Source organism: Cricetulus griseus, chromosome 2 (genome assembly GCF_003668045.3).
Source record: "Cricetulus griseus strain 17A/GY chromosome 2, alternate assembly CriGri-PICRH-1.0, whole genome shotgun sequence".
Taxonomy (NCBI): Eukaryota; Metazoa; Chordata; class Mammalia; order Rodentia; family Cricetidae; genus Cricetulus; species Cricetulus griseus.
Genome location: NC_048595.1, coordinates 376,513,228 through 376,539,635, shown reverse-complemented (window position 1 = coordinate 376,539,635; position 26,408 = coordinate 376,513,228). Strand labels below are relative to the sequence as shown.

General features: G+C 49.9%; 2 protein-coding genes across 5 annotated transcripts in view; one reads left to right on the top strand and one right to left on the bottom strand.

Moving 5' to 3' along the window:
* Positions 1 to 3,103, top strand: part of Tmem184b (transmembrane protein 184B) — a 46,268-nt gene extending 43,165 nt beyond the window's left edge. The window contains exons 9-10 of the transcript XR_004768607.1: positions 33 to 170; positions 2,403 to 3,103. The gene's annotated coding sequence lies outside the window, so the exon portion shown is untranslated. The remainder of the gene's footprint in view (positions 1 to 32; positions 171 to 2,402) is intronic.
* On the bottom strand, positions 955 to 11,705 carry Maff (MAF bZIP transcription factor F). 4 transcript variants are annotated; one of them, XM_027404001.2, is made up of 4 exons: positions 11,447 to 11,705; positions 3,136 to 3,327; positions 2,956 to 3,022; positions 955 to 2,600 (listed from the first exon to the last, which is right to left on the bottom strand). In XM_027404001.2, exons 2-4 carry the CDS (start codon positions 3,222 to 3,224, stop codon positions 2,166 to 2,168), a joined length of 591 nt encoding a protein of 196 aa, XP_027259802.1. In that variant the 5' UTR covers positions 3,225 to 3,327; positions 11,447 to 11,705; the 3' UTR covers positions 955 to 2,165. The 4 variants fall into 4 exon arrangements, with proteins under 4 accessions (XP_027259802.1, XP_035296655.1, XP_027259804.1 ...); XM_035440764.1 differs by lacking the exon at positions 11,447 to 11,705 and adding an exon at positions 10,963 to 11,250; XM_027404003.2 differs by lacking the exon at positions 3,136 to 3,327 and having other exon boundaries at positions 11,447 to 11,701.
* Between the last annotated feature and the right edge of the window lie 14,703 nt (positions 11,706 to 26,408).

Genomic DNA, 26,408 nt, shown 5'->3' with positions numbered 1-26,408 from the left:
AGGGCTAGGCCTCATTCCCTGTTTTTTTTTAGGTATCTCCCAGAAGATCAGAGGCTTCTCTGAGCCCACCCTCCATCCTTAGGAACCAGGCCATGGTTACCTTCCCTGCAGGCACCATGCCTTTCTTAGGTCTGCCCCATGGGTGACAGGCATGAGTGTATAACCCAAAGGTAAACAGTCTACATAATCTTTGCACTCCCACTTCCACCCACCACCCCTTCCTGCTGCCAGGCCTGAGGAAGGCCTCTCAGGAAGGAGTCTTGGCACAGCCCTAGTTTGAGGGGGAGACAGTTCTGTGGGTCCAGCCACACGATCTGGCCTTTCCCTACACTCCAACTTTGCCCCTTTCCTTGGTCCCTCTCCCTCCCTGACCAGCCACATAAAAGGTCCTTGCCCTAGTCCTATGGACTGTCTTTTGTTATGCATTTAGGGCTTGTAGCCTTCCTGGCTTTCCTAGCCCATGCCTCTATAGCACCATCATTTCAAAGTAAACTAGAGAGCCAAGAAACTAGTCAGTACCACCCAGAAAAAAGACCATTGGGTTCAAATCAGTTCCCCTGGCTGAAGACCAGAGTATTCCACTCCTTACCAGGCAGGGCAGACTTAATGAGTGGGTACCCTTCCCTTCTCCCTCCTAAGACCTAAGATTAAGGTTGAGGTCTGCTGGCTAGAACTTGGCAGTCCACTTCCCTGGGCCTTCAAGTACACTGGGAAATAGTTCCCACTAGGCTGTAGAAAATCAGACATATGAGGAAGTAGTAGACAGTTTGAAAACCTAGGACTTATCTCTTTGCCTGGGACTATTAAGACTGTGTGAACACAACTTTTCCTTGCCCAGTCTCCACCCACACCTGCTTACAAAAGCCAGCAATGTGATTTAGCCTCCCATGACCCAAAACTGGTCTCAGGCCACTCAATCAGAACACACACAGAACACTCCAGGATACACACTTCTCTGTGGAAAAGAGCTCGACTTTATTCAGAAAGTCTACAAAATACTCAAGGAAGATAACTGGCTCACTTTAAATCAGAAAATAAATAACTCTGGGAGCTGGGTAATTTTTTTTTTTAAAAAAACCTTGCTGTTGTTGCTATCCAGCTTTCCCTAAATATAAGATTAAATGTGATTTATTTGTAGATATAAAATATAAAGTCCAGCTCAGGGCCCACATATTTCCCTGGGAAGAGAAGCTGGGCTCTGGCTGGTTAGAATAACTTAGATTCGTGCAATAAATAAGAGTGCAAGGGTTCAGCTGTATACAGTATAGGGGAGGTGCTAGGGCCAGACTTCCCAGGGGACCAATGGTCAGTCCCACACTACCACAGATACTCAGGACCAAATTAGAAGCCTTAATCCCAAGGGACCCCCTTTTCTAAATTCCCTGCATCAGGACCGTAGTGTCTCTCTACCTACCACAGAGGTCATCCCCATTGTCCCTTCTCTGGCTGGCCAGCTCCTCACCTCATCCCATTGTGTCACCTTCTCTCTCCTTCAGCTTCTTTCCCCACCCACATAGACAAAGGTCTCCCAGGCCAGAGGCCCTCCTACAACTTTGTTCCCCCCGTGCAGTCAATGCATGGTTGGAATGTTAGGGCAGCAGTGAGGAGGCCCCATTTTGGGCTGCAGATCAAACACTCAGTGCTGTGTGGCCTTGGGTCATTTCGCCCTGATAGCTTCCCCATCTGTCAACTGAGCTTCACTGGTCGTTCCAAAGACTTCGCTTGGGAAAGCCTGACATTCCCAGGTCCCAAGCAGAGTTGGGAGGTCTCTTGAGTTCTGCTTCCCAGCAGGGCAGCCCCACAAGGTCACACCCAGTCCTAAGTCCTGGGAAGGTCGGAAGGACATACTGGTACAATCCAAAGCCTCTCCTGCCAGCTCTTCTCCGGGCCATCTCTACACCACCTCCTTCCACTCTGAGAAGGACTTTCAGCCCAAGGAAACCCAGGACCCAACGCCCTCCCCGCAACTTAGCAAAGTTGCCCCTCCCTAGGGCCATCAGGTCCCAGTCTGGGGGTCTGCAAGAGTTAAAAAGAGCCCAGGAAAGGAATGTGAAGTCACCACACTGGGTAGCAGTGGCAGGCAGAGAAACCCGGAGCAGGAGGCACTCAGGCACTTTGGGAAGGGAGTCGAGTCGGAGGGGCGTTGCCGGGGGAAGGGGCGGGTACTAAGAGCAGGGGGCGGGGTCCGGAGCGGGGGAGGGGCCTGGTGTCGACTTGACGATGGTAATGACGCTGGCAGGCGCCACCAGTGCGGTGGGCCCGCGGGCGGCGGCCACCGAGCGCGCGAAGCCCTGCAGCGCCTCACACTTGCCGCGCAGCGCGTCGAGCTCCAGGCGCATGGCGGCGTTCTCGCGCGCCAGCTTGTCCACCTCGCGCTCCAGCTCGGACTTCTGCTTCTGCAGCTCCTCCTTCTGGCACACGCGCTTCACACGGCAGCTGGCCGCATAGCCACGGTTCTTGAGTGTGCGACGCCGCTGCTTCAGCCGTGTCACCTCCTCCGCCGACAGACCGCGCAGGTTCCGGTTCAGCTCGCGCACCGACAACCCCATCAGCGCCTCATCCGACAGGTGCGGCGTGTTCTCGCTCAGCTCACGCTTGACCTGTGAGCCGAGCCGTGGGGAAACAGGCATGCTGCCCATGCTGGGGATGCCGTCCCACTTCCCAGTGCGACCTCCCTCCCCATTTTGGCGGTTACTGGACTTGAGCCAAGACCTTAAAGGTGACCGGGACCAGCAGGAGGCCACCCAGGGCTCAACCTAACCAAAAGCGTCAAGTCCTGGACCCAGCTGAGAAACCCAGCCTGGAAAGCCCCTTTCAATGGGGGAAGCAGGTTCAGCGGGAAGTGACCTGCTCCTGTAACCCCCCGCAGCTTGGTCCAGGAAGGAAAGGGGAATTGGGATGTTGCCGCTCTATGGGGGAACAGCAGCAGAGTGACCGCAGGAGCTAGCACCTCACCTTCAGGGCTTTGCTGGATAAAGGATCCGCAGACATTTTTGCAGAAGGTGCCCTCAGGGCTGGAGACCTAGGAGAGAAAGAAGTTGATGGTCATCTTAGTTGTTTTGTTTATGTCTTAAGAGTAAAATCCAATCTCTATACCCTGGCATTCCAGGCTCCTATCTCAGAATTCAGACCTACCTCTTCAGACCGCACCCAGCTGCCCGTAGTGATTCATTATCTACATCTTTGCCGAATGCCACGTCTTTAGAGAGGTCCTCTCTGACCATCGACCATCCCAGCTGATGGTTTGTCCCTCCTTCCCGGTTCTCCAACAAAGTGCTAGTCTCACACCATAGCCTCACCACAGCCTCGGCATGCCAAGGTGGGTGCCTGCACACACCAAGTCCTCAATGAATGGTTGAACTAAGGGAGTGGGCACTCCTCCCTTTGACCATTCTCCCACATGGGGCCAGGTCATGCATGTTTTGGTTAGTTTCAATTGTATGCGTTAGTTCAGTACACCAATTGTGTGGAGGTCAGAGCAGAATTTGCAGGAGTCCGTTTTCTCCTTCCACCTGTGGGTTCTAGGGCATCCATCTAAGATCCTTAGGCTTGGCAGCAAGCTCCTTTAACCACGGCACAGTCTCACCATGTAGCCCAAGCTGGCCTCAAACTCCCTATCCTTTTGCCTCTGCCTCTTGAGTGTCCAAAGTCCATCCTGTACTCCCTCAAGATACAGCACCCAAGTGTCCTCCCCAGCAGCATTTGTCCAAGGTCATGTTTTGGGAAGATTTCCCAAAATGCCTGAAGTCTGCCCACCAGTAACTAACTCTCCATGGCCCTAAAGGGAATAGCAGCTATTCCCTAGCCTAAAGTGGGCCCAGTGGTCCTCACAGCCTTCCCCATAGGCCTGGAAGCCTCACATTCCTTCAACCACCAGTTCCTGATTAGCTAGCTTGCCATGTACTTGGCACCGGGGAGACAGGTGAACTTTTAAAAACTTGTGGAGGGAGGCTGGTGTGGTGGTGCACAGCTGTATCCAGCATTTGAGAGGTAGCAAATCAAGGACTTAAGGCCACTGTTGGCCACATAGCAAGTTTGAGGCCAGCCTGGGTTACATGAGACCCTGTTAAACAAGTGCTCTTAACCATGGAGCCATCTCTCCAACCCTTTTCCTTTCTGAACTGGGGATTGAACACATGGTGCACAGACATGCATGCAGACAAAATACTCATGCACAGAAAATAAAACGTTAAAAATTTAAAAGAGCACCAGGTGGTGGTGGTGCACGCCTTTAATCACAGCACTGGGGAGGCAGAGGCAGGTGGATCTCTGTGAGTTCCGGGCAAATGAGAGGCTCAGGGTTTGGATTCCCCAAACCCATGTAAATACAGGATGAGTGTGGTGCCCACCTGTAACCTAAGAATGGGAAGGGGTGGAGATGGGATCCCCAGGGCAAGCTGGCTAGCTAGGCTAACTGAACCAGGAGCTCTGAGTCCATATACAGCCACAAGTAATCAAAGAGGACACGAAGCACCAACCTCTGGCTCCACACACACTTGCACCCTGCATGTTAACACCCACATGCACACACATCTGGCCCTGAATCTTCACACTCACACACATATGCCATCTTGCTCAGTGTCTGCCCTGTGAGGAGGTCCCCTCTCCAACAGCAGGACCCTTGTTGAGTCCTCTGTGGTTTACTGCAAGACTTAGAACAGTGTCTGGCCAGAGAAGGTGCTCGTGTGGCAACTGTGGAATTCTTAGTTGTGACTCAGGCCGAGGTGGGGACAGTCTGGGGCTTCTGAGGAACTCCCACTGGGTTAGGAGTTGGTGAAGCAGCTCAGACAGCAGGAAGGAGTGGGGCAGGAAAGGGAAATTGGCCATTCAAGACACTATGTTGACTGACACAGCTACTATGGCCCCAAGTCTAGGAGAGTCTTATGGGGCCTGCAGGGGAGTAGTGCATAGGACAGGGATCCCAGCATCAGGAAACAGACAGGAGGGTCAGAAGTTCAGGGCATCCTGTTAGATCATGAATTCAAAGCCAGCCTGGGCTACATGAGACCTTGCCTCAAACAAAACAAAACTAAAACTAATAAAGAACCACTAAGTCAGGCATGACACACATCCTTTAATCCCGGGGCTGGGGAAGCTGAGGCAGAAAGATTGCAGTTTTTAGTTCATCCTTGGCTATATGCCAAGTTCAAGCAAGACCCTATCTCTACAAAACAAAAAGCCACCATGCCCCCTTACGATGTAGCTAGAAGCTGCACCTGGGGCTCAGACCAGGACTTGGGAAGTTCTAGACTTCCTGTGCTGACTTCGAAGGAGAGCCTAGAACTTTTGATCCTCCTGCCTCAGTTACTGAGTACTGGGATTACAGGTGTGGGCCACTGTATCTGGTTGTAGTGGCGTTTCTTAAACAGTACCCTGCCCGAGCCACACACTGGGGTGGTATCTATTCATCAAGAAAAATCTGACATGCCACAGTCCACAAGGCACTTCTCGTGGGTCCCACTGGTCCCTACTAGCAGGAACACAAGGGTCCAGGCACCATGCAGTGCTTTGGGCAGGCCGTGTGCCCAGCCATTAGCCTCCTTCCATTCTGCCTCCAGCCTGGAGGACTCTCTCACTTCCTCTCCCATCCCTCCACTTTCCCCCTCAGTTTTTGTGCTAGGCTCCTGCTCACTCTCTGTCCCTAGAGTAGGATGCCCTTCCTGACCCATAGGACTTGCCAGGTACCCTCTGTCCCCCAGCCCCTTTGCCCTAGCCTTTCTCTCCCTTGGTGATGTAACCATCCATTTCCTTGTTGTCCCTATACCAGACAGCTGAGTCACCCCTGGGTGTTTGAGGATGCCCAGCCAGGGCCCAAATGGGCAGGGAACAGGCAATGGGGGTGTGGGTGGGTGGAGTTTCTGTCATGGTCACCCAGCTGGTCATTGTCCCAGCCAAGTTCCAAGACCAGCTTAGGGAAACACTATGAGTGAAACCTGCTAGTTAGCCTCCACATCCTTCTCCTTGCCATCTGCCAGGCAGATGGCACAGGTGCCAGGAGAATTGAAGCAAGCATAGGGACCCCACCCATGTGACCTTTGGCCCAGATCAGGTCTTCGGAAGCAGGGGGCACTGGCTGAGAAGCAAGCCCAGAGTTTGAGTCCTGTCCATGTTTTCTCCAGGCTGTGCAACCTGGGGAGAGCTACTTCACATCTCTGGTCTCTACTATCCCATCTGTAGAATGGGACAGTTTCTTCCACAGTTTTAGGTGAAGCTTGTCATATAAACAGAGGGGCAGAGGTGGTCTGGCATCTTAGTAAAACTGCTGAGCCTGACCAGGTGTCAGGGTTTCAGTCAACTCTGGGGGCTTGCTCTGAGTCAGCATAGCCAGCCAGGGTCACCACAAAGCAGCACGTAGGAAAGGCCCTAGAGACCATCCCAAGAGGAAATAGGGACCCAGAGAGGCACAGCACTTTCTAGAAGCCACAGAGCAGCCAGTCTACAATCCAGGAAGAATTCTCAGAGTTTTTTGTTTTTTGTTTTTCCCTTTCATTTTTTGAGACAGGGTTTCCCTGCAGCTTCAGAACATGTCCTGGAACTCACTCTGTAGACCAGGTTGGCCTCAAACTCACAGAGATCCGCCTGCTTCTGCCTCCAGAGTGCTGGGATTAAAGGTGTGCGCCACCAACGCCACCACCAGACTCAGGACTGACTCTTGATTCCTTCCATCATCTTCATAGTCTTCCTGATAACAATGCCAGATAATTCCCAAAGAAGGTGACAGAGGGGACACAGTCACACAGGGCACAGCCTAGGACTGAAGCCACACTGAGCCAGACACTTCCTCACAGTGTGCCCTCAGTACAGCTCCTTCTATGAGCCCAGCTTCCTCACCTGGGAAGAGGCAGGCACTTCACCTATGGTGTATGCCTGGACCTGGTTTAGGTCAGCTAGGGATGGAATATACAAGAGATACCAAATAGCCAGGCCTTCTTGCCAGTTGTGTGGAGCTGAAGTGGTAGGGGTACTTGCTTAGTCAACAGACCTGATAGAAGAAGGCAGCCTCTCCCTGAATAGGTTAACTAAGGGCTTGCTAAGTGCTGGGTGCTGTGCCTGGCCCAGAACCTTGGCAACACACCATGACCCCTAACGAGGTAGTTGTCTTTCCTGGTCTCCTTGCATCTTAGATGAAGTCAAGGTTGGACTTGGTTGGCTGGGTACAGACCACTCTAACCAGGCACTTCTTTCCAGTGAGATGATAACAGCTCCTGAATCTTTCAAAACTTCAGGTAGCACATGCCGTTAATCCCAGCACCCGGGAGGTAGAGGCAGGTGGGTCTCTGAGTTTGAGGCCAGGCTGGTCTACAGAGAGAGTTCCAGGACAGGCAGGGCTACACAGAGAAAGCCTGTCTCAGAAAACAAAGCCAAACCAAACACCCAAAGCCTCAGTTTTCCACTGAACCTTCACATGGCCTCAGAATCCTCAACACATCCAGCCCCCCCAAGAGGTGGGACTGCAACCATGCTCTACCCTAGGAATGAATGAATGCTCTACCCAAGGAAGGCTGGCACCTGCCCTTTCTCCTCCATCCCATCAACCACCATTCTAGCCTCAGGCCCCTCAGTGGCATCCTCAAATTCCATGGAGGCCCACATTTGCCCAGGAATGTCCTAACTCAGCAGTCACAGTCACAGAGTGAATGTCCCAACATGAGAAGGGGGAAAATTTTCCCATCACCTTTGGCCTTTTGCTTCTAGCAGCAGGCCCCAGTTTGTAGGACACAAGGCAAGGAGACTCCACTGCCACTAGTCTGCCTGATCAGGGACCCCACCCTTGAGGCTTTTCTTCTTCCTGGGGAAGCCAGTAGGGCCAACTCCAGATCTGAGGTTCCTAGTATTCTTTGGAGACCCAGGAGTGAGCTCATTCTTGAGGACATGACGGCTGACCAGCCAGGGGCCATGGCCTTCCTGTCCCCATCTCTGGCCCCTCAGCTGTACACCCGAGACATCCTGTAGACGGCCCACCCACTGGCATGGGCTCCTCTCTGGCTGCTGAGCCATACTGCTTACTTGGTGAGGACAGAGGGAAAAAATGTGTTTGCCTGGGTCTTGGCAGTAAGCACGGGGCGCCTCCTCCCTGCTGGAAGGGCTCAAGACTGGGAACTGAGCAGTGTGGGGAGCAGCAGCCTGGGTTCCAGCCCCATTCTGCTACCCACACTCTCACCGTGTGACTTCAGGTTGTCACTCCCTTTCTCTGGGCCTGGATTTCTCAACGTGCCCAACCTCCCGACAATGGCAATGTCCGAGTTTATTCTGTCAGATTCAGGCCCAGTGGAAAGCTCCAAAGCCTCCAGCAGGGTGGAGACACTGGAGGAAAGGAAAAGAAACCAGGGAAGGCTTCCTGGAGGCAGAAGCATGACAGCATAAGCAGCCAGGCTATGAGCCCTGACCTCCTTTCTCCTCCACCTGCACAGCTAGGGGCCACTTCCTCTTCCAGCCAGACCAAGACCACAGTGGCCTCACCACTGCCTTACTCCCTCCTCTGCCCCAACCTCCATCTCCAATAGCATCAAAGGGTCACTAGAGGCACAAACCTACAAACTTGACCATGTTTGGCATGTTTCAAGTCCTTGTGCTAGTTAGGTGTGGTCATATACATCATGATGGCAGCCCTCAAGAGGCAGAAATAGAAAGACCAGAAGTTCAAAGCCAGCTCAGGCTACATAAGACAAAAACAAAAATAGGGCTGGAGAGATGGCTCTGTGGTTAAGAGCACCTGCTGCTTTTGCAGAGGACCCTGGTTCTGGCCTTAATACCAAGTCAAGTGGATCATATCCACCTGTAACTACAGTTCCAGGGATCTGACACCCTCTGGCCTCCACAGCCATCTGCACACATATGGCACACATCAATTCACTAAGGCACAAACACCTATGTAAATAAAAATGAACTTTAGATCAATCTTTAGAAAAAAATATCAAAACCACAGAGCCCATGCTCTCAGCTGTCCCAGCCCACAAAGGAGCCCCCAGCTGATAACATGTTCACTTCACTCTCCCAGCATTCTTTTTGCTAATAAGTAACAAATGAGCAGATTGGATTTCCTAATGACTATTGGCCAAAAGGAACACAGCTCTGTGTGTGAAAGAAGAAGCTACCTGCACCACCTGCTCATTTTGGGGGAAATTCCTGCAAGACTCCTACAGTTCACAGTCTTGCTTTCTGTTTCCCTGGAGCTCAGGGATATGGACCCATTGCCCATTTCTTCAACTATCCACATATCCAAGAAGCACCTACTGTGTGCCAGGCCCTGTGTTGAGTCCTGAATGGCCAAAAAGGAATCACAGCCCTTGTCCTCTGGGTTCCAGAATCACAGCACCATCAAACTCTACTCCCTAGCCACCTCCACAGGGAAGACTTCCATGATCACCCTGGCTAAGTAGGAGCCCTATTACTACTTAGGCCAAAGTAACTTCCCCTTCATGGCCCCTTCCCAGAATGTGGTCCGTGGATCTGTCTGTTTACTACAACCCTAAGCATCTAGCCCAGCCATTGTGCAAAGGCTAAGTGTCAGCAAAGCTTCCCAGTGCAGTGAGAGGGGAGCCAGCAGCCCACACTACCACAGCCATAGGTGAGCAGCTCTCACCAGGCCTTCCTATTGCAGTGAGTACATACCCATCCCTTCACACTATGAGCCAAAATAAATCCTCCCTTAAAAAATAGGTAAGCTGGACAGATGGCCCAGTGATTAAGAGCACTTGTTGCCCCTGCAGAGGACCCAAATTTAGTTCCCAGCACCCACATGATAGCTCAAAACCATCGGTAACTACAATTCTGAGGGACCCAAGACCCTCTTCTGACCTCTGCTGGCACCAGACACTCATTAAAAAGGGGGGCATTACCTAGGGGTCCTGGGTTCTAATGGACCCCTGGGGATCAAGGAGAAACAGAATCTCTCCATGCTAAGTTTCCCTCTGTCAGTGAGCCAGTTAGCCACTTCCCCTCACCACTAACCCCCCAGCCCCACTGGAGAGTGTTTCTTGATCAGTTTTGAGGATGGACCCACCTAAATCCTAGGGTCCTGGCTGCAGCCCCCTCAACCACCCACTCTACACACAACTCCATTTGCAGGCCTTGGGGTTGGCTCTGCCTTCCCAGTTTCCCCTGGTAAACAGGCTGTGCATTGCAGCTGCCAGGGACTAAGCTCTCCTGCCACCCTGCCGCAGATGGGGGTGGGACACTGCAGTTCTCACAGTGATAGCAGAACTCACTGGCTCAAAGTTGAAGTATCATTGATTCCGCCCCCTAACAAGCTTAGTTGCCACCTCCTTGGATTCCAGAACGCTCAAGTAGGGAAAGTTTGAGTATGACCATGGTGTTCCGGGAACCAGCAGTCCTTCAGGTTGCTGGCCTAAGCAGGTGTTTTCTTGCTGTGCTCCCCTCCCACATTAACCCTTCCCGAAGGAGGACCAGGGGTTATACTGCCGGCTGATCTTGCTGGTTCAGGGTGGACTCTAGGTGTGTCCTGGGGTCCAGTCTAACGAGTTCCATCTGAGAACTGAAACTACCAGAAGTGTGGCTATTAGCCTCACTCCATCCTTCAGGACCCAGCAGGTGCAGCCTCAGACATCCAGATTAGGCTAGCCACTGTAGCCTGGGAGCCTTGCCTTCCCCAATCTTTGCCAAGGCCTTTCTGGCCTTCTCTATTTCTCCTGGGACCGGAGGAATGGGACAGTCCAGAGATGAACAGTCCATACAGAGCCAGAAAACCTGGGGCTAAAGAGGGACTTCCACGTACTTCGTTACCAGGTACACCAGATGGCCAGGAGACGGCTGGCTGGCTCGCTCACTTCTGCTCTACCTAAAGCTGCAGGCACCCGCACTGGGCGAGGAACAAACACTGATGTCACATGGCTCCAACCAGGGGAAACTCCGGAGACAACTGGGGCCGGGCAGTACCGGCTGGTGGGAAGTGAGAGGATAGCGGAGGGTGGGGAGGAGGGAGAGAAAAAAAAAATTCCAGACCTGGTGTAACCATCGACTGGGCCACTTCCTTCACTCGGGTCCTTATTCCGCATTTGCTCCAGTGGACACCGGTGCACACACTTCAAGGTACACCGGGTTAGTGTCAGTCTCCAGGGAGCGCGCGCGGCCAAAGACAAACACACACACCCAGAGGTACCCCGTGCGCGCTCAGCCCGTGGGACCCAGGGCGCTCCCCAGAGAACACACGCGCACGCCCCGCTGCCGGGGGACGTAAACAAACCGCGCACACACGGTGCTGGGCCGGGCTCCAGGACTGTTCTCACCGAGTCACGTACGTGCACGCCCCGCCCCGCCTCCCGCCCCCCGCCCCGCCCCGGCTTCCTCCGGGGCCCGCGAACCGTCCCCCAGCCAGCCCCTCGGAGGCCCCTCGGCGGGCAGATGCACGGGGGCGCCCACAGCGCGGCCCAGGCACAACCCGGAGCGCTCACCCCAGGCGCGGTCCCGGTCCCTGACGCGTCCTTACCTCTCTCTGCCAGGCCCGACTCTACGTGCGCGCTTGTCGCAGCTGTCCCCGCAGCTGTCGCGGTGGCGGTCCCAGGCCGCTCTCAAGCCCCACTCCTCTCCAACTGGGACCGCGGTTCACTAGGAACCCGGCTCCGCGTAGCGCCGCTCGGAGTTTTGTTATGAGGCGGGCGGCGCAGGGGGCCGGAGCCGCGCGCAGTTGTAAGGCGAGCTTCCCGGAATTACTCACGCACAGGATTCCTTTCATTCATAAAAACCCAGTCATGCACTGACGTCATCGCCCCGGCCGCTGGCCGGTCCCAGAGCTGCGGCCCGAGCCAAGGCCACGCCCACAGCCAAAGTGAGACCCCGCCCCTAGTGGGCCCCGCTCTAGGGGCCCACAGCCAGAGCTTCCTGGGTTCTCAGTAGCCTCCAGACTTTGTCCTCTGGATGCATTCACGTGACACCTCTCGAGAGTGGCAGGGGAGATGTCGCTTCACTTTACAGTTCACTGGACTCTTCTCTCTTCGATCGACACCCTTTGCCCGGATGAGCTCATCCAGTCTCGTGGTTTTAAATGCCGTTTCTGTTTGTACCTATGGGACCTGGATCTTCAACTGTGCCTCCACTTGCCCAAGTGATTCCTGCCTCCACCATGTGGGTAAAAGTGCCTGTCACTAACTCTGACAATTGGAGTTTGGTCCCACAATTTACACATGGAAGGATACAACCGACTCCTGAAGGCTGTCCTCTGACCGCCACATACTTACAGTGGCATGTATGCACTCACACACAGACACACAACAAATGAGTTTAAGCTACATATAAAAGTTATAAATAAGAATTGTTTAAAGTCTGGCCTCTGAACTAATGTTCTCAAACTCTAGAAGCACACAGTCATGAGCTGTCTCTCCTGTTCACCCCCACTTTCCTACCTTTTAAAGAGCTGAGGCCATGCCTGGCAAATAGGTGCTCAACTAGTGAAGGAATCCGGTAGACCATACGACACGTGGGGACTCCATGTGGTTAGAGCCTTTGGCCTCATCCCCAGCCTAAGAGCACCAAGGAGTAAGGAAGGCTTCATATCCACACCCCGATGCCCATAGAGGTTGATCTTGTTTTGGTAATGGTCAAACCATGTTGTGCACTGTCACATTTAAAAGTGGGCTTGGCCTTCTCACACTCTCCTTCCAGTGGCAGAGACCCAAGAGGACTCAAAAAAAAAAAAAAAAAAAAAGTACGCTGCAAGGCAAAGGCAAATGATGAAGAATAGGTCTTCCACCTCAGAGCTCAGGTGGTTGGAGGAGAGAATTATTTGGTATCTCTCACATCTTTGCATCTTTCAGTGACACCTTTGTCAGTGTCACTGATCTTTCTGGTAAGGAAACCATTGCCAAGAAGGACTGGTGGGGTGAAGGTGAAAGCTCCCCATATGCTGTCATGTCGGCTTCAAGGACTGGGCACTGTTATCCTGTCTACCAAACTGTGGGCCACAGGAGGAAACAAGACTACGACTCCAGAACCTGTCAGTCCTCAGAGTTCCTGCTCACTTGGAATGAAGGATCAGGCTGATTGAGGATGTGACCTCCATCCCCTCAAACAGCCCCCACAGGAAAGAAGGTCGCTGTGGTCACTGTCTGTGGACAGGACTTCTCAGGTTGTTTTCTGTTAATAAATTGCCTTCCTGTAAGAAAAAAAAAAAAGTGGGGCAGGGCTCTCTGGCTTGAGGCAGCTCTGACTAGCTAAATCTGGGACAACTTGGGCGTTTAAATAGAGCAGTAATGGATCGTAACCTATTAAGTGAGAATTGTTGAGTTTACCCTGATAGAAATAAATAGAAACAAAGCATGGAAATCCCTCAAGAGGAGAGAACGGTGGCATTAGAGTGACCATCAAGCCACCACATTGTAATAACACATTGCAACAATGATCATCAGCAGGAATTTGTGTTTGACAAGAGGCAAGATATTCTCATAGTTTGGAGCCAGCAAGATGGCTCAGCAGATAAAGACACTTGCCACCCAAGGATGTAAGCCTGACATCACAGTTCAGTCCCATAGAACCCATGTAATGGTCAAGGGGGAGTAGTGACCCTTACAAAGCTGTCTTCTGGCCTAGACATCTCTCTCTCTCTCTCTCTCTCTCTCTCTCTCTCTCTCTCTCTCTCACACACACACACACACACACACAGAGAGAGAGAGAGAGAGAGAGAGAGAGAGAGAGAGAGGAGAGAGGATGATGAATAAAATTTGAAAATTTAAAAAAAGGTATTTCAGGTGGAGAATTGGCTCACAGTTAAGGCCATATATTGCTCTTGCAGAAGACTTGAGCTAGGTTCTCATTACCCACACCAGGTGACTCACAACCTTTTGTAACTGCAGCTTCAGGGGTGTCTGAAACCTCTGGCTTCTGCCTCCAGCTGGCATCTGTACTCACATGGGCACCCCCAAAAAAAACCTTAAAAAAGAGATTCTCATAGCTTCAAGGTCATTTTTCACAAGACAACTGTTAACTATTATTTTATGTTTTTATTTGATTTATTGCTATTGTGTGTATGGTGGGGGTGGGGGTGAAGGTCAGAAAGCTAACTTTTTTTTTTTTTTTGGCTTTTTGGCTTTTTGAGACAGGAACTTGCTGTGTAGACCAGACTGGCTTCAAACTCACAGAGATCCATTTGCCTCTGCCTCCCCAGTGCTGTGATTAAAGGTGTGTGCCACCCTGGCTAGAAGGCCAACTTTCAGAAGTCAGTTTTCTCCTTTCATTGTGGAATCCAGGGATCAAACTCTGGTCATCAGACTTGCACAGCAAGCACTTTTGTCTGCTGGGCTTTCTCGCTGGCCTGGAATAGTTAATTATTAGCTATGGAAGGAAAATAGTAACTCTACAATGGAAGAACTTGGCAGACCCAACCTTCACTAGTGACCCAAGTTAAACCAGCAATGGAACAAACAGATGGATTTGAGAGCTTGGTAGCTCATAGCAGACATTACCCTACTCTCACAGTATAGCATTGCCAACCTCCTTGTTTTGCTAGTTGTTCTGTGAGCTGTAGGGAAGTGTTCTTGATTTTAGGAAATACTCATGAAGTATTAGGTAAAGTGACAGCTTGTTTTTGGTCTACCATGAAGGCACGGAGATACAAACGTGTGAATAGTCTGTGCTAGATAGTTTTTATGTCAACTTGACACAAGCTAGAGTCGGTTGGAAAGAGGGAAACTTGATGAGAAAATGCCTTCACCAGTTGTCCTGTGGACAAGCCTGTAGTGCATTTTCTTGGTTGATGTGGTGGGGTGGGGAGCAGCTCACTGTGGGCAGTGCCAACCTTGGCCTGGTGGCTGGCTGCCTACACCACTACTAAGTCCGAGTATCAGGTGAAAGTCTGGAGATTTGGATGAATGACAAGAAGTCTGGTCGTTTTCTGAGAGAATGTGTTTTCTGAGAGAATGTGTCTCTCCTTTATTGTGGAGCAGCCTTATATACAGACTTACAAAAACCCCAGGTATAAGGGTTCACAACAGGTGTTGATGCTAGTGGACCGAGGCCAGGAAAACAGGAGGTACCTGTGGTTATGCTGGAAAACAACTCACAGAGACCCCGTGGAGGCCGGGTCCCAACACTGGTGGTCCTAAAACGCAGGCTGAGCAGGCCCTGAGGAGCAAGCTAGTAAACAGTGCTCCTCCATAGCCTCTGCCATCAGCTCCTGCCTCCAAGTTTCTGCCCTGACTTCCCTGGACTATGGACTACAAACTGTAAAATGAGATAAACCCTCCCCTCCCCAGGCTGCTTTTGATCATGGTGGGGTTTTTTGGTTTTGTTTTTTTGGTGTTTTTTTGGTTTGTTTGTTTCTTGGTTTGGGGGGTTTTTTTGTTTGTTTGTTTGTTTTCCAGACAGGGTTTCTCTGTGTAGCTTTGGAGTCTGTCCTGGCATTTGCTCTGTAGACCAGGCTGGCCTCAAACTCACATAGATCCGCCTGCCTCTGCCTCCCAAGTGCTGGGATTAAAGCGGTACACCACCAACACCCAGCTAGATCATGGTGTTTATCTCAGCAATAAAAACCCTAAGACATCATGTTGTGGGCTAAATTGTGTCATCAAATTGTGGATATTGAAGGATACCTAACACACCTCAGAACATGGCTATACTTGGAAATAGGACTTTTTAAAAAATATTTATTTATTGTGCACAAATATTTGCTTGCAAACGTTTATTTGCGCCACATGTGGGCAGGGCCCTAAGATACTAGACAGGACATCAGATTCCCTGTTACTGGAGTTACAGATGGTTGTGAGCTGCCCTGTGGGTACTGTGTCCTCTGACTCTGAGAATATCAGCCAGTTTTAAAGAAGTGTGAGTTAAGATAAGGTCTTTAGGGTAGACTAATTTCATCTGATTCTGGTCCTTAGAAGAAGTGGGAATGTTGACATACAAGGAGAGCCAGGGGTGCTCACACAGAGGAAGACTGGGAAGATGAGGCCTCTGGAGAAATCAACCCTGTTGTAGCTTTGTCCTCAACTTCCAGTGTAAAGTGTAAGAAAATGAATTCCAGCTCTGAAGCCACGCAGGCCATGACCTTCTGTCATGACAGCCCTATCAAAAAAAAAAAAAAAAAAATAGAAGGGAATGTAATACAATAAAATTTGCTCAAATATCAACATTTGGGGACTCTTAATGACAATCATAAGGGAATTAAGCTTATAATTTTTCTTTAAATTTGAATTATATCATGAGAACACTGTCCCCTCAGCTGACCTCCTCCGATGAGCATGGTAACAGCACCTGCTCTGGGGGCTGTGAAATACTTTCGTGCACTCACCTGCAAGCCTTTATACCATGCTTATTATGTAACAGAAAATCAATAATATTGGGTGAGACACAGATGAGGCCTCCAGTGTCTCCTAGGGCACTCCCTCTGAGAAACCTACTTATCCCACGGTGAGTGACTTTAGTCATACCAAGTTGGGTGTGATCTCACCCTGCCAGGACACCTCATCATGCAGGGAGGTACCTTGTTGCCAGTTTCTAGAGAGTCATCCTCTGCTTGCACTGCCCTACAGAACTGTTGCTGGCCCAATTGGTTCCCCATTCATTTTCTAGACTCTGGCTCATAGCAGAGGCAGCGGCTCAGGGACAGGGGTCAGCTCAGATTGCACTTCTAGCTGACCTCAGTTGGGGTCAGGGAACACTTTTCATTTTTCTAGACCTCATTTGCTCCTACGGATTGAGAATGTGGTACTAGGTCTCTGGTTTGATCTCCAGTCCCCGTGAGCTGATGTCATTTGGACCTCCTGGTTCCTTTCAACATCAGGATACCTGTTAGCAACTGAGCCAGCAGCACACCTCCATGGTTCCCTTTGCCGAGTGGAAGTGATGCTAAAGGATTCCTTCTAGTACCTTCGGCCACCCGGTATTGCTCAAAATGCTTCCACCACCCATCAGTCTTGCACTAGTTTCTCACTACTGGTAATTAATGACAACTTCTAATAATGATGATTGTGCCTTTAATGAGACACTTCCTTTGTGCCAGGCTAAGTGCCCACAGCCTATTCTCATAGTGTCTTTCACTTGTTCTCTTTTGTTTTGAATCAGGATCTCATGTAGCCCAGGCTGGCCTCACAGTTCTTATGTAACTGAGGATGACCAACTTCTGATTCTTCTGATTCTTCTGCCTCTACCTCCTGAGTGCTGGGATTACAAGTGTGTGCCTCCACACCCCACTGGGGATCAAACCCAGAGCTTTGTGCATGCTAGACAAGCACTCTATCTACCAACCAAGCTACATCCAACCCCCTGCATGCTGTGTATATTGCCAGCTCTTTCTTTTCACTGTCCCAACCAGCCCTCCCCAGCAACTGATTCAAACCCATATGGCATGTCAGTCTTACCTTTTCACTATTTAGAGAGTACTTTATTGCTGTAGTCAAACCTATGTGGATCCCCGAGGTAAGCTGCTCTTGTTTAAAGCATGTCACTGTATTTAAAGCTGTTTTCCTTTCTCACAAAGCCTCCCTAGTGAGAATCATTTAAAGAAAAAGATTAGCACAGATAATGATAAAATAGGATAATCATAGGTATTATAGGAGTGATGTGAACACGGCTTCCTCATCTCCTTTCTCCTGAGTCTAGACAAAGATCAGTATTTTCAGGCCACAGCTAAGGACATATAAGTGAAAGTGTGGGAAAGGAGTCATGGATAAGGGATTCTACCATGCTGCATCCTGTTATAGTGTTTTCCTACCCACCTGTACTTTGCCCTCTAAAAGCTTTTTCCTCTGACAGTGGCAATGGGTGTACTTTATCTGACATGCTGGAGACCACTGACAGCATTTTAGATTTTGAGTCTGAGGATATTTGCATATATTCAACAAAATATTTGGGGGTTAGTGCTTGAGATTGAATGCAACATTCAAGTTTCATATTTGTCTTCTATATAAACCCTAAAACCAGTTTTGCACCATATTTTTAGTGCATCCTTTTTGTTTTGTTTGTATGGCGGGAAATGTTTTCTTATCTTATGGGCTGTATCCCAGGCTGGTCTTGAACCCATGTAGCCACGGATGACCTTGAATTTCTCACCCTCCCACCTCCACCTCCTGAGTGCTAGGATCACTGGCATGTGCTATTTTGCTTGGTTTATGCAGTACTGGGGATCAAACCCAGAGTCTTGTGCATGCTAGGCAAGCCATCTTCCAGCCTGCCCAAGAGTCCCTGTGTTACCCAAGATCAGGCAGCATCATGATGGCAATCAAAATGTTTCAGATGTGGGAGCATTTCAGGCTTGAGACTATCAGAATAGAACTGCCTGCCTTGTCTAGTTCTCACCATGTTGGATCACGGCAAACTATGACCCAGATGCCACCATTTAGCTGGACTCCTCACGCCTACCCACCATCACTGGGCTAAAGAGAGAACCCACCATCACTGCCACAGCCACTCTAGCGGCAGTTGAGACGACACAGTGCTACCCCCTGAGGTATCACAGCTCTCTCAGATGTCAGGGGGCCTCTTGCAGGTCCTAGGCCCCTTACCATATCCCGGTTCTTGCTCCACCTTCCCACTAGCTCCGCCTTCAGCCTTCCGTCTGGCCTCACCCTTCCTGGCATTCTTCCTCCCATGCCCTTGCAGAAGCCACTCCTTGTTATGCCCCAAACCCACATTTCCACCTGTCCACTTCCTGGACCCTCATGCCCACAGCACAGCCCACTTTGCCCTAGCAGTTAAGTTTTCCTTTCTCCCCTCTCTCTCTTCAGCCCCCATCCCATTTCCCTCTCCTCTTTGTAGCCACGCCCCAAAGCATCTCACTCCCTTCCTCCAGCACTGCCAGTGCTATCCCTAAACAGACTTTTGCTGAGGCGCTAGAGACCTCTTGCTGCTGTAACTAGTGCTCTGTGAGAACCTTGGCAGTCTTGTGCACTGCCCCTTCAACTTTCAAATCCCCTTCGCTGGTCAGACCCTACCCCTGACTCTTTTTCTAGTTCCATTCAAAGGGGTTCCCAGAGCTTTGGCCTTTGCACTGTCTCTCCTCCCCAGGGCATCAGAACCTCATCCAAATGTTGGGTGTCATTCCCAGTCTCCACCTCTCCTGTCTCTCAGGCTACATCAGCTTACCCTGCCCTTTGTGCCATGTGCAGCTCCATATTGTCAGTGTAGTTCTCAGTGCCATGCTTTGCCCTGTGTAACTCCCCTGTGTCTTTAGCAGCTTAGTGGCACCCTCTTTCCCACCCCAGCAGTTTGAGTGAGAAAGCAGGTCATGTGTTTAACGCTGGTCGCCCACAGCTAACTGGTGACAGGTTTTAGACGGTCTCATATCACTGTCTCCTCTGGTTCCCATTCCCTCTCCCCAGCTATGACTTCCCTTCCAGTCAAGCTATCTCCCCTGGACAACTGCCAGTCACCTGCCTGTCCCCCAGGCAAAGGACTGGGGGAGCATCTGAGAACCTCAGCTTGGCCTAGCTGCCTTGTTACCCAGAGCCTTCTGTGCTCCTTTCTGACTACAGAACAAGTGCAGACCTTACTCTCAGGCCTCCTGGGTCTGCCCCTCCTCTGCTTCTGCCGCCTCAGCTCTCTTCTCACCCCTGCCAGCTGCAGACACCAAGCTTCTCCGCTCCCATGCTTTTAGTCCCACAGATCCCTCCATCTGACATGTCCCCTGACCCTTTGTCTTTTCAATCTCTACCTCGGATGTTGCTTTTCTCAGCAGGGAAGGGGCTCAGGTGAGAAGCCCCCCCCCCCATCCTTTCCCACTTCCGTGTGTCCACAGCTCTCATCAGGCCCATTATTGTTTGAGGCTGCAGCCATCTCCTCTTCTTTTCAAACACAATGTATTTATTTAGGGTATGTGTGTGTACAGGTGAGGGCTGGGGTTGCTAGGAGAATTGTCTGGAGGTGGGTGTGTGTGTGTACAGAATGTGCAGATTAGGGAATTAGGCTGCTTCAAGCATTGCTACAACAGCAGTGTCTGTGTGTGTGTGTGTGTGTGTGTGTGTGTGTGTGTGTGTGTGTGTGTGTGTGTAAAACCCAATCCAAGTAAGGTCCTAGGTTACTGCACTGTCTCCAGTTACTACACTATTATAGGTTACTACTCTGTTGCCTATCTTCCCTGCCTCACTCTTTCCTCCTTAGATTCTGAAAAATTCTTTGCTTGCTTTGTGGTAATTTATTTATTTCCCTACACTAATTCAAGTTGGACTTTTGTTGCTTATATTCAAAAGTTCTGACTCATTTTGATTTCTCTCTCTCTCTTCCTCTCTCTCTCCCTCCCTCCCTTCCTCTTCCTCTCCCTGTCCCTTTTTCCCTGTCTCCAAGGTCTTGCAACATAGTATAGATTGGCTAGGAACTAACTATGTAGCCCAGGTTAGCCTTGAACTTACAACTCTCCTGCACCCACCCCTGAATGCTGGGATTCCAGGTATGTGCCACCACACCCAGCACGGGCCTCTGTCTTTTTAATCAGATAGGACCTTGCCCATCTTTTCTCGTTTTCCTCTGATGGAAATCTCTATATAAATGACTGTATTCTCATGTCAAACTTATTTGTGTATGGTTTGAGAAATCTGTCCAAAGGCTGACTGAAACATGACTAACAGCTGATCAAGCACAGAGGTCTTAGTTTGTCATCACAAACTAAACATAACCTTATGTTGATCATAAGGCTTGAAACATAAGCCTTGTTAATCACCTTGAGGTCTGGTGAGATATTCACAAATTGTCTAGGTTCTTCCTGCTTCCTTTTCCAGCTCCATGGCTCGCTTGGACCACTGAGTTTCCAGCCACATTGCTTCTAACCAGTAGCTTTAAAAGCTAGGGTTGGATGCACTCATCCCCTGCCATGGTGACCATGAGTGCCTCTCAGCCTGAACTCTAAGTGGTGGCAATAAACAAGAGATCCTAGCCCTCCACACTGAAGAGAGAAGTAACTTATGGTTAGCCAATGAAAATGAGGGACTGTTTGTAATAACAGTATCCACCCCCACCTATCAATCTAAAACACGACCCATTCTCTCTCTCTCTCTCTCTCTCTCTCTCTCTCTCTCTCTCTCTCTCTCGCTTCTCTCTCTCTCTCTCTCTCTCTCTCTCTCTCTCTCTCTCTCTCTCTCTCTGTGTGTGTGTGTGTGTGTGATACACGCAAATGTGTGGAGGTCAGAGGAGGATGTCAAAGTTCCTGCTCTATCATTCTCCACCCTATTCCCTTGAGAGGGAGCCTGAACCCAGAGCTAGGCTAGCAACCCACAATCCCCTAGTCTGTCCCCCTCACAGTGCTCAGGCAATAGGAGCCTATGTCCACAGGTGACTTTTGACATGGGTTCTGGGTCCTCAGTCATGCTCAGCAAGTGCTTCTGCCCACTGAGTCCTCTCCCAGTCCATCAGCTCATGAGACTGACCAAATTTTCACAAGCACCATCTTAGTCCTTCAGGCTACTACATAGTAAAATATCTTAGACTAGGTAATTTACAAACTGAAAACTCACTGCTGGTAATGCTGGAGGCTGAGAAATTCAAGATACCAGCAGACTCTACCTAGAGCCGGCCTCCACTGCTTTAATCAATGACTTGTTGCCAAATCATACAGTTGAGAGGCCAAAGGGGGCAAAAGGCTCTCTCAAGCCTCTTTGTAATGACAATGTTATAATAACATTAGGAGTATGATTAGGATCGAAAGCCTGTGTGATTGGTGTAAATATAATCCTTCATTTGCATGAAGAAGTATGCCGGGATTGATAAAAAACACCTTACGCATAAACACTCTTGCCTATGTAACCAAACTTTTGTTTTTGTTTTTGGAGATAACATCTCACTCCATAGGTCAGGCTGGCTTTGAACTTGCAGCAATCCTCCTGCCTCAGCATCCCAAATGCTAGGCTTACAGAAATGTGTCACACCATTCCTAGCTCAACTTGCTTTTCTAGCCAGTTGGGAGACAGCACTCTCCTGGTCTGCATCTGGTGTTGCATCATTAGGTCCCCTGAAAGGCTTCTGGGGTATGTGTGGGCGGTGGCTCAGTGGGCAGAGATGCTTGCTCTGCAAGCACGGGGATCTGAGGTCGAATCCCTAGTACTCACATAAACATGGTAGTGAATGTCTGTACCCCAGCATTGGTGGGAGAAGGCAGGCAGAGCCTGAGATTGCGGGCTGGTCAGTTTAGCCCCAACAGAGAGCTTCTGGTTTAGCAATAGGCATGGAGAAAGGTAGAGGATGACACCCACTGTCCTGCTTTGGCCTCGGAATGCATGCTCAAGAATATGTGTACCCACACACTCACGTGCGTGCACCACATAGATTGCATACAAACAAATAAATGTGGGGAAGATGTTCTTAGGTCCTTGCCTACTTGGGATTATTTCTTTGTGCACAGCGGGCTGAGCCTGAAACACAAAAAGAAGATGGTGCAGCAGCAACAACAGTACCACCATGCAGGCGATAAAGTGACCCTTCAAGGCAGTGAAGAGCTGAAGAGGTGGGGCTATGCCTGCTGGTCCATAGAAAAGTCCCAGGGAAAAAATCTAGCCTTCAGAATCAAGGATCCACGTTGGAGGTGGCACACAACTTTAATCCTGGCACTCAAGAGGCAAAGGCAGGCAGATCTCTGAGTTCAAGGCCAGCCTGGTCTACAGAGTGATTTCCAGGGTAGCCAGAAGAAACATAGAGAAACCCTGTCTCAAATAAACAAACCCAGAAGCTATGACATTAATCTGTTAGAAGTCATCCATCTCCACACCCTTTGCTCGGGAGCTTCAACCAAGCTGGTGAAGCTGACCGCTGCTCCTGGTGGTCGCTAGTGAAAGCCAAGGACTTCATTACCTGCCAAGTGCCAGGCCACTCAGAACAGAGCCTTTAAGCCAAGTACTTGAAACTCTGAGTCTCTGGAGCTACAAGCTTCTGAATGTGTCAGCTCGGCCTATAAACCTTTGGCTCTCATCTGAGTAGAACAAAGGGAAGCCAGCCAGCCAGCTGACTGGTTGCATGCTGAGTATGTGGGCAAGGATCTCCCCCGTGGGAAGTCCCACCTTTCCTGACCGGGGTCAGGGTTTCCCCTCAGGATGGGAGTGGATGTGGCAGCTGCTCCCTTCCTGAGGAGGGCAGGAGGACACAGCCCAGTTGCCCCTCAGGGGCCACATAATTGGCCTAACCACACACAGCTGCCTCTGGCCTCTAGGTCCTCTGCTGTCATCTTTCACACAGCAGAAGGGCTTTACACACTGCTTCTCTGCATAAGCAATCTTACTGCCTCAGAACAAGGCCCCAGCCACAGCCCAGCACTCTAGGCCCCAGCTAACCTCCGTGGTCTGCTCACTTGCTCACCCATTACTTTCCAACAACACACATTCCTGTAATTTCATCCCAATCCATGTAACTTCAAGATGTTGACCTCACCTCTCCTACTCCATGGTTCCTTCCACCTAGAATGTTCTTATCTTCCTAACCCAGCTGTCAAACTCTTACTCAGTCTTTGAAACCTGATCTAAGATTAGGGTCAGTCTCACCCCTCCCAAGGAAAGAAAACCTCTAAGCCAAGGCAAGGTAAGGCATGGAAGTTTTAGCTGAATATTTTACACATTCAGGTCTTGCAATGGTGCTTTAAAGATCTGAGTAGCATGTGAGAAAGGGGTTCTGTACAGATGGGGGTCCCCGCTTCTGAGTGCTGAGTGGGGACAGCCCTTCATCTGTAATTTGAAATCAAAACTGTCAGATTTTATTTTTTATAATTTAAGGAAGGTGAAGTTTGGGAACAAGATTTTTGAGTTGGCTTCTTCAGATCAATGATTTTAAATGTAACTAGTGGAGATTTTATAGCTCAGATTATATTTGTATATAATTATTAACTAATCTATAAATTGTAATAAATATATTTGAAATTATTAAATGCTATATTTTTATGTAAAAAAAAAAAGATTGAGGTCAGTCTCACCACTAGAAAACTCACAGAACTAACTAACCTGGGTTCACAGGGGCTCACAGAGACTGAACTGACAACCAGTGAGCCCACATGGACTGACCTAGGCCTTGGCATATATGTTACAGTTGTGTGGCTTGGTCCTCTTGTAGAACTCCTAATAGTGGGAACAGGGGTTGTCTCCAACTCTTTTACTGGCTTCTGGGACCCTACTTCTCATACTGGGTCTCCTTGCCCAGCCTTAATATATGGGGAGGTGTTTAGTCTTACTGCAACTTGATATGCCATGTTTTATTGATACTCACAGGAGAGCCCTTTCCTAAACAGAAATGGGGGTGGGTAGATTGGGGGTGGGAACAGAGTGGGGGGAGGGGAAGGGCTGGGAGGAGATGAGGAAGGGAGAGAGGGGAAACTGCAGCTGGGATGTAAAATAAATACACTTATTAAAAATAAAGAATAGGGTCAGTTTTTTGTTTTTATTTTTGTGTTTTTCCTATCAAGGACCAACCTAGAAATACTTCAGGTTTTGTCAGGACTCCTCAGGCCTGCCTTTGGAAAGGGCAGACATATGTAAACAATCGGTGTGGCTGGGATCCAGTAGAACTCTGTAGAAGCAGGTGACAGTAGGCTGGCGTAGGCTGGCGTAGGCTGGCATACCCAGTCCTGCTCACGAGGTACCTCACAGAGCTTCCCACAGGAAGAATCTGTGCCTTCCAGCTATGACTTCCTTCACCTCACAACTTTTATCTGAATGCCAACCAGGACTATAGTGATTCTCTTGTGAGATTGGGTGGGATACGACATGCCACTGTCTCCACGACAGCCTCTTGGCTTCTGCCTCACCTTTGCAGCCCATTCTCTAGAACAGATATGCTCAGTTAAAATGTAAATTTGGGGGCTGGAGAGATGGCTTAGTGGTTAAGAGCACTGATTGTTCTTCCAGAGGTCCTGAGTTCAATTCCCAGCAACCACATTATGGCTCACAACCATCTATAATGAGATCTGGTGCCCTCTTCTGGCATTCACTGTATACATGATAAATAAATAAATCTTTTTTTAAAAATATAAATTTGACCAGGCCATTCCTCTGCTATGAGTCCTCCCATGGCTCCCTATTGCCTTGGGAGTGAAAACCAAAGTCTCAAGGTACTTTGTAAGTCTTATGGGTCTGACACCCTCATGCTCCTTTAATCCCCCTCCCCCTGTTCTTTACCCACCACACCCCCTCTGGCTCACTGTGCTCCAGCCACAGTGGCCTCTTTGCTTCTCTTGGAAAAACCCTGGCATATGCCTGGTGCTGGGCCTTTGCCTTCATGCTTCCTTTGTCTGGGGCACTCTTCTCTAGGTAAGCCTGATCTCTCCCCAGGACATTTGTGTCTTTATGCAGTCTGCCTTCTCAATGAGGTCTTCTAAGCGCTCTAAAGGCTTCAGGGTTTGGGGACATGGCTTGGTGACAGAGCACTCTCATGGCACACATCACACAGCTTTGGGTTAGATTCCTATCATGAGGGAGGGGGGCAACAAAGAAATATAGTCTGGAACCCTGCCTCTTATCAGCTTTGGCTCCAAGGGTGCAGATCACCTCTAATACACTAAATACTCTACTAACTGACCCTGCCTGTTTACATAGAGATATTTTCAATGATAATGCTAAAATAGCAGCCAGGTGGTGGCCGTGCACATGTTTATTTCCAGCACTTGGAAGACAGAGGCAGGCAGATCTCCGTGAGTTCAAGGCCAGCCTAGTCTATAGAGCAAGTTCCAGGACACCCAGAGCTGTTACACAGAGAAATTCTGTCTCAAAAGCCAACATATATATGCGCAATGGTAAGGTCTTACTGCATGGTCCAGGCTGGTCTGCAATGTTCAACCCTCCTGCCTCTGCCTCCCGAGAGCTAGGACTAAAGGTAGGGACCATCACATCACAACTTTTTGTATAAATATGAAAGTATTGAAATGCACAGCAAGTGGAAGGGATTGTGAGGAACCACAGGCAGGGAAGGCAATTTATTCACTACAGATCAAATAATTAGGTCGGCAACTGTCAGCAGGCAGCAGGGCCTATGCCAGCACACACATCCCCCCATTGTCATTCAGTACAGGACCCCTCGAGGTACATCGCTCAAGTCCAGTACCCACTACCACTCCAGAGCCTTAAGGGACTTAAACCTGTCATCTCTGACCTCCTAAGGAAAAAGTTACTTCGTCCTATCTCCTCTCCCTTTCACACCCCTATACTGGCAGCTAAAAAACCCCAATGGTTCAGGACCTCTGGCTCATTAACACTGCAGTGGTTCCCCTTCATCCTGTGGTACCCAACCCTCACACACTTCTCTACACTATTCCCTCAGGGACCTCTCATTTCTCAGTCTTAGATCTTAAGGATGTTTTTTTTTTCTCTATCCCTCTCGATACCTGGTCTCAAAACATCTTTGCTTTCACCTGGACTGACCCTGAAACTCATGCCTCCACTTAGCTTACCTGGACCGTCCTACCTCAGGGCTTCCGGGACAGCCCACACTTACTTGGCCAGGCTCTGGCTTCTGACCTGCTCTCTCTGTCTCTCCCCAAATATAACCTCATACAATATGTAGAT

What these genes read in the sequence shown, in the direction of transcription:
- Maff (XM_035440764.1), bottom strand. Translation starts at nt 11,015, where the DNA reads ATGCGGAATAAGGACCCGAGTGAAGGAAGTGGCCCAGTCGATGGTTAC. An exon ending in GCTGGGTGCGGTCTGAAGAG is followed by an intron (nt 3,023 to 3,135) that starts GTAGGTCTGAAT and finishes TTTCTCTCCTAG; the next exon opens with GTCTCCAGCCCTGAGGGCAC. An exon ending in TATCCAGCAAAGCCCTGAAG is followed by an intron (nt 2,601 to 2,955) that starts GTGAGGTGCTAG and finishes CTCGGCTCACAG; the next exon opens with GTCAAGCGTGAGCTGAGCGA.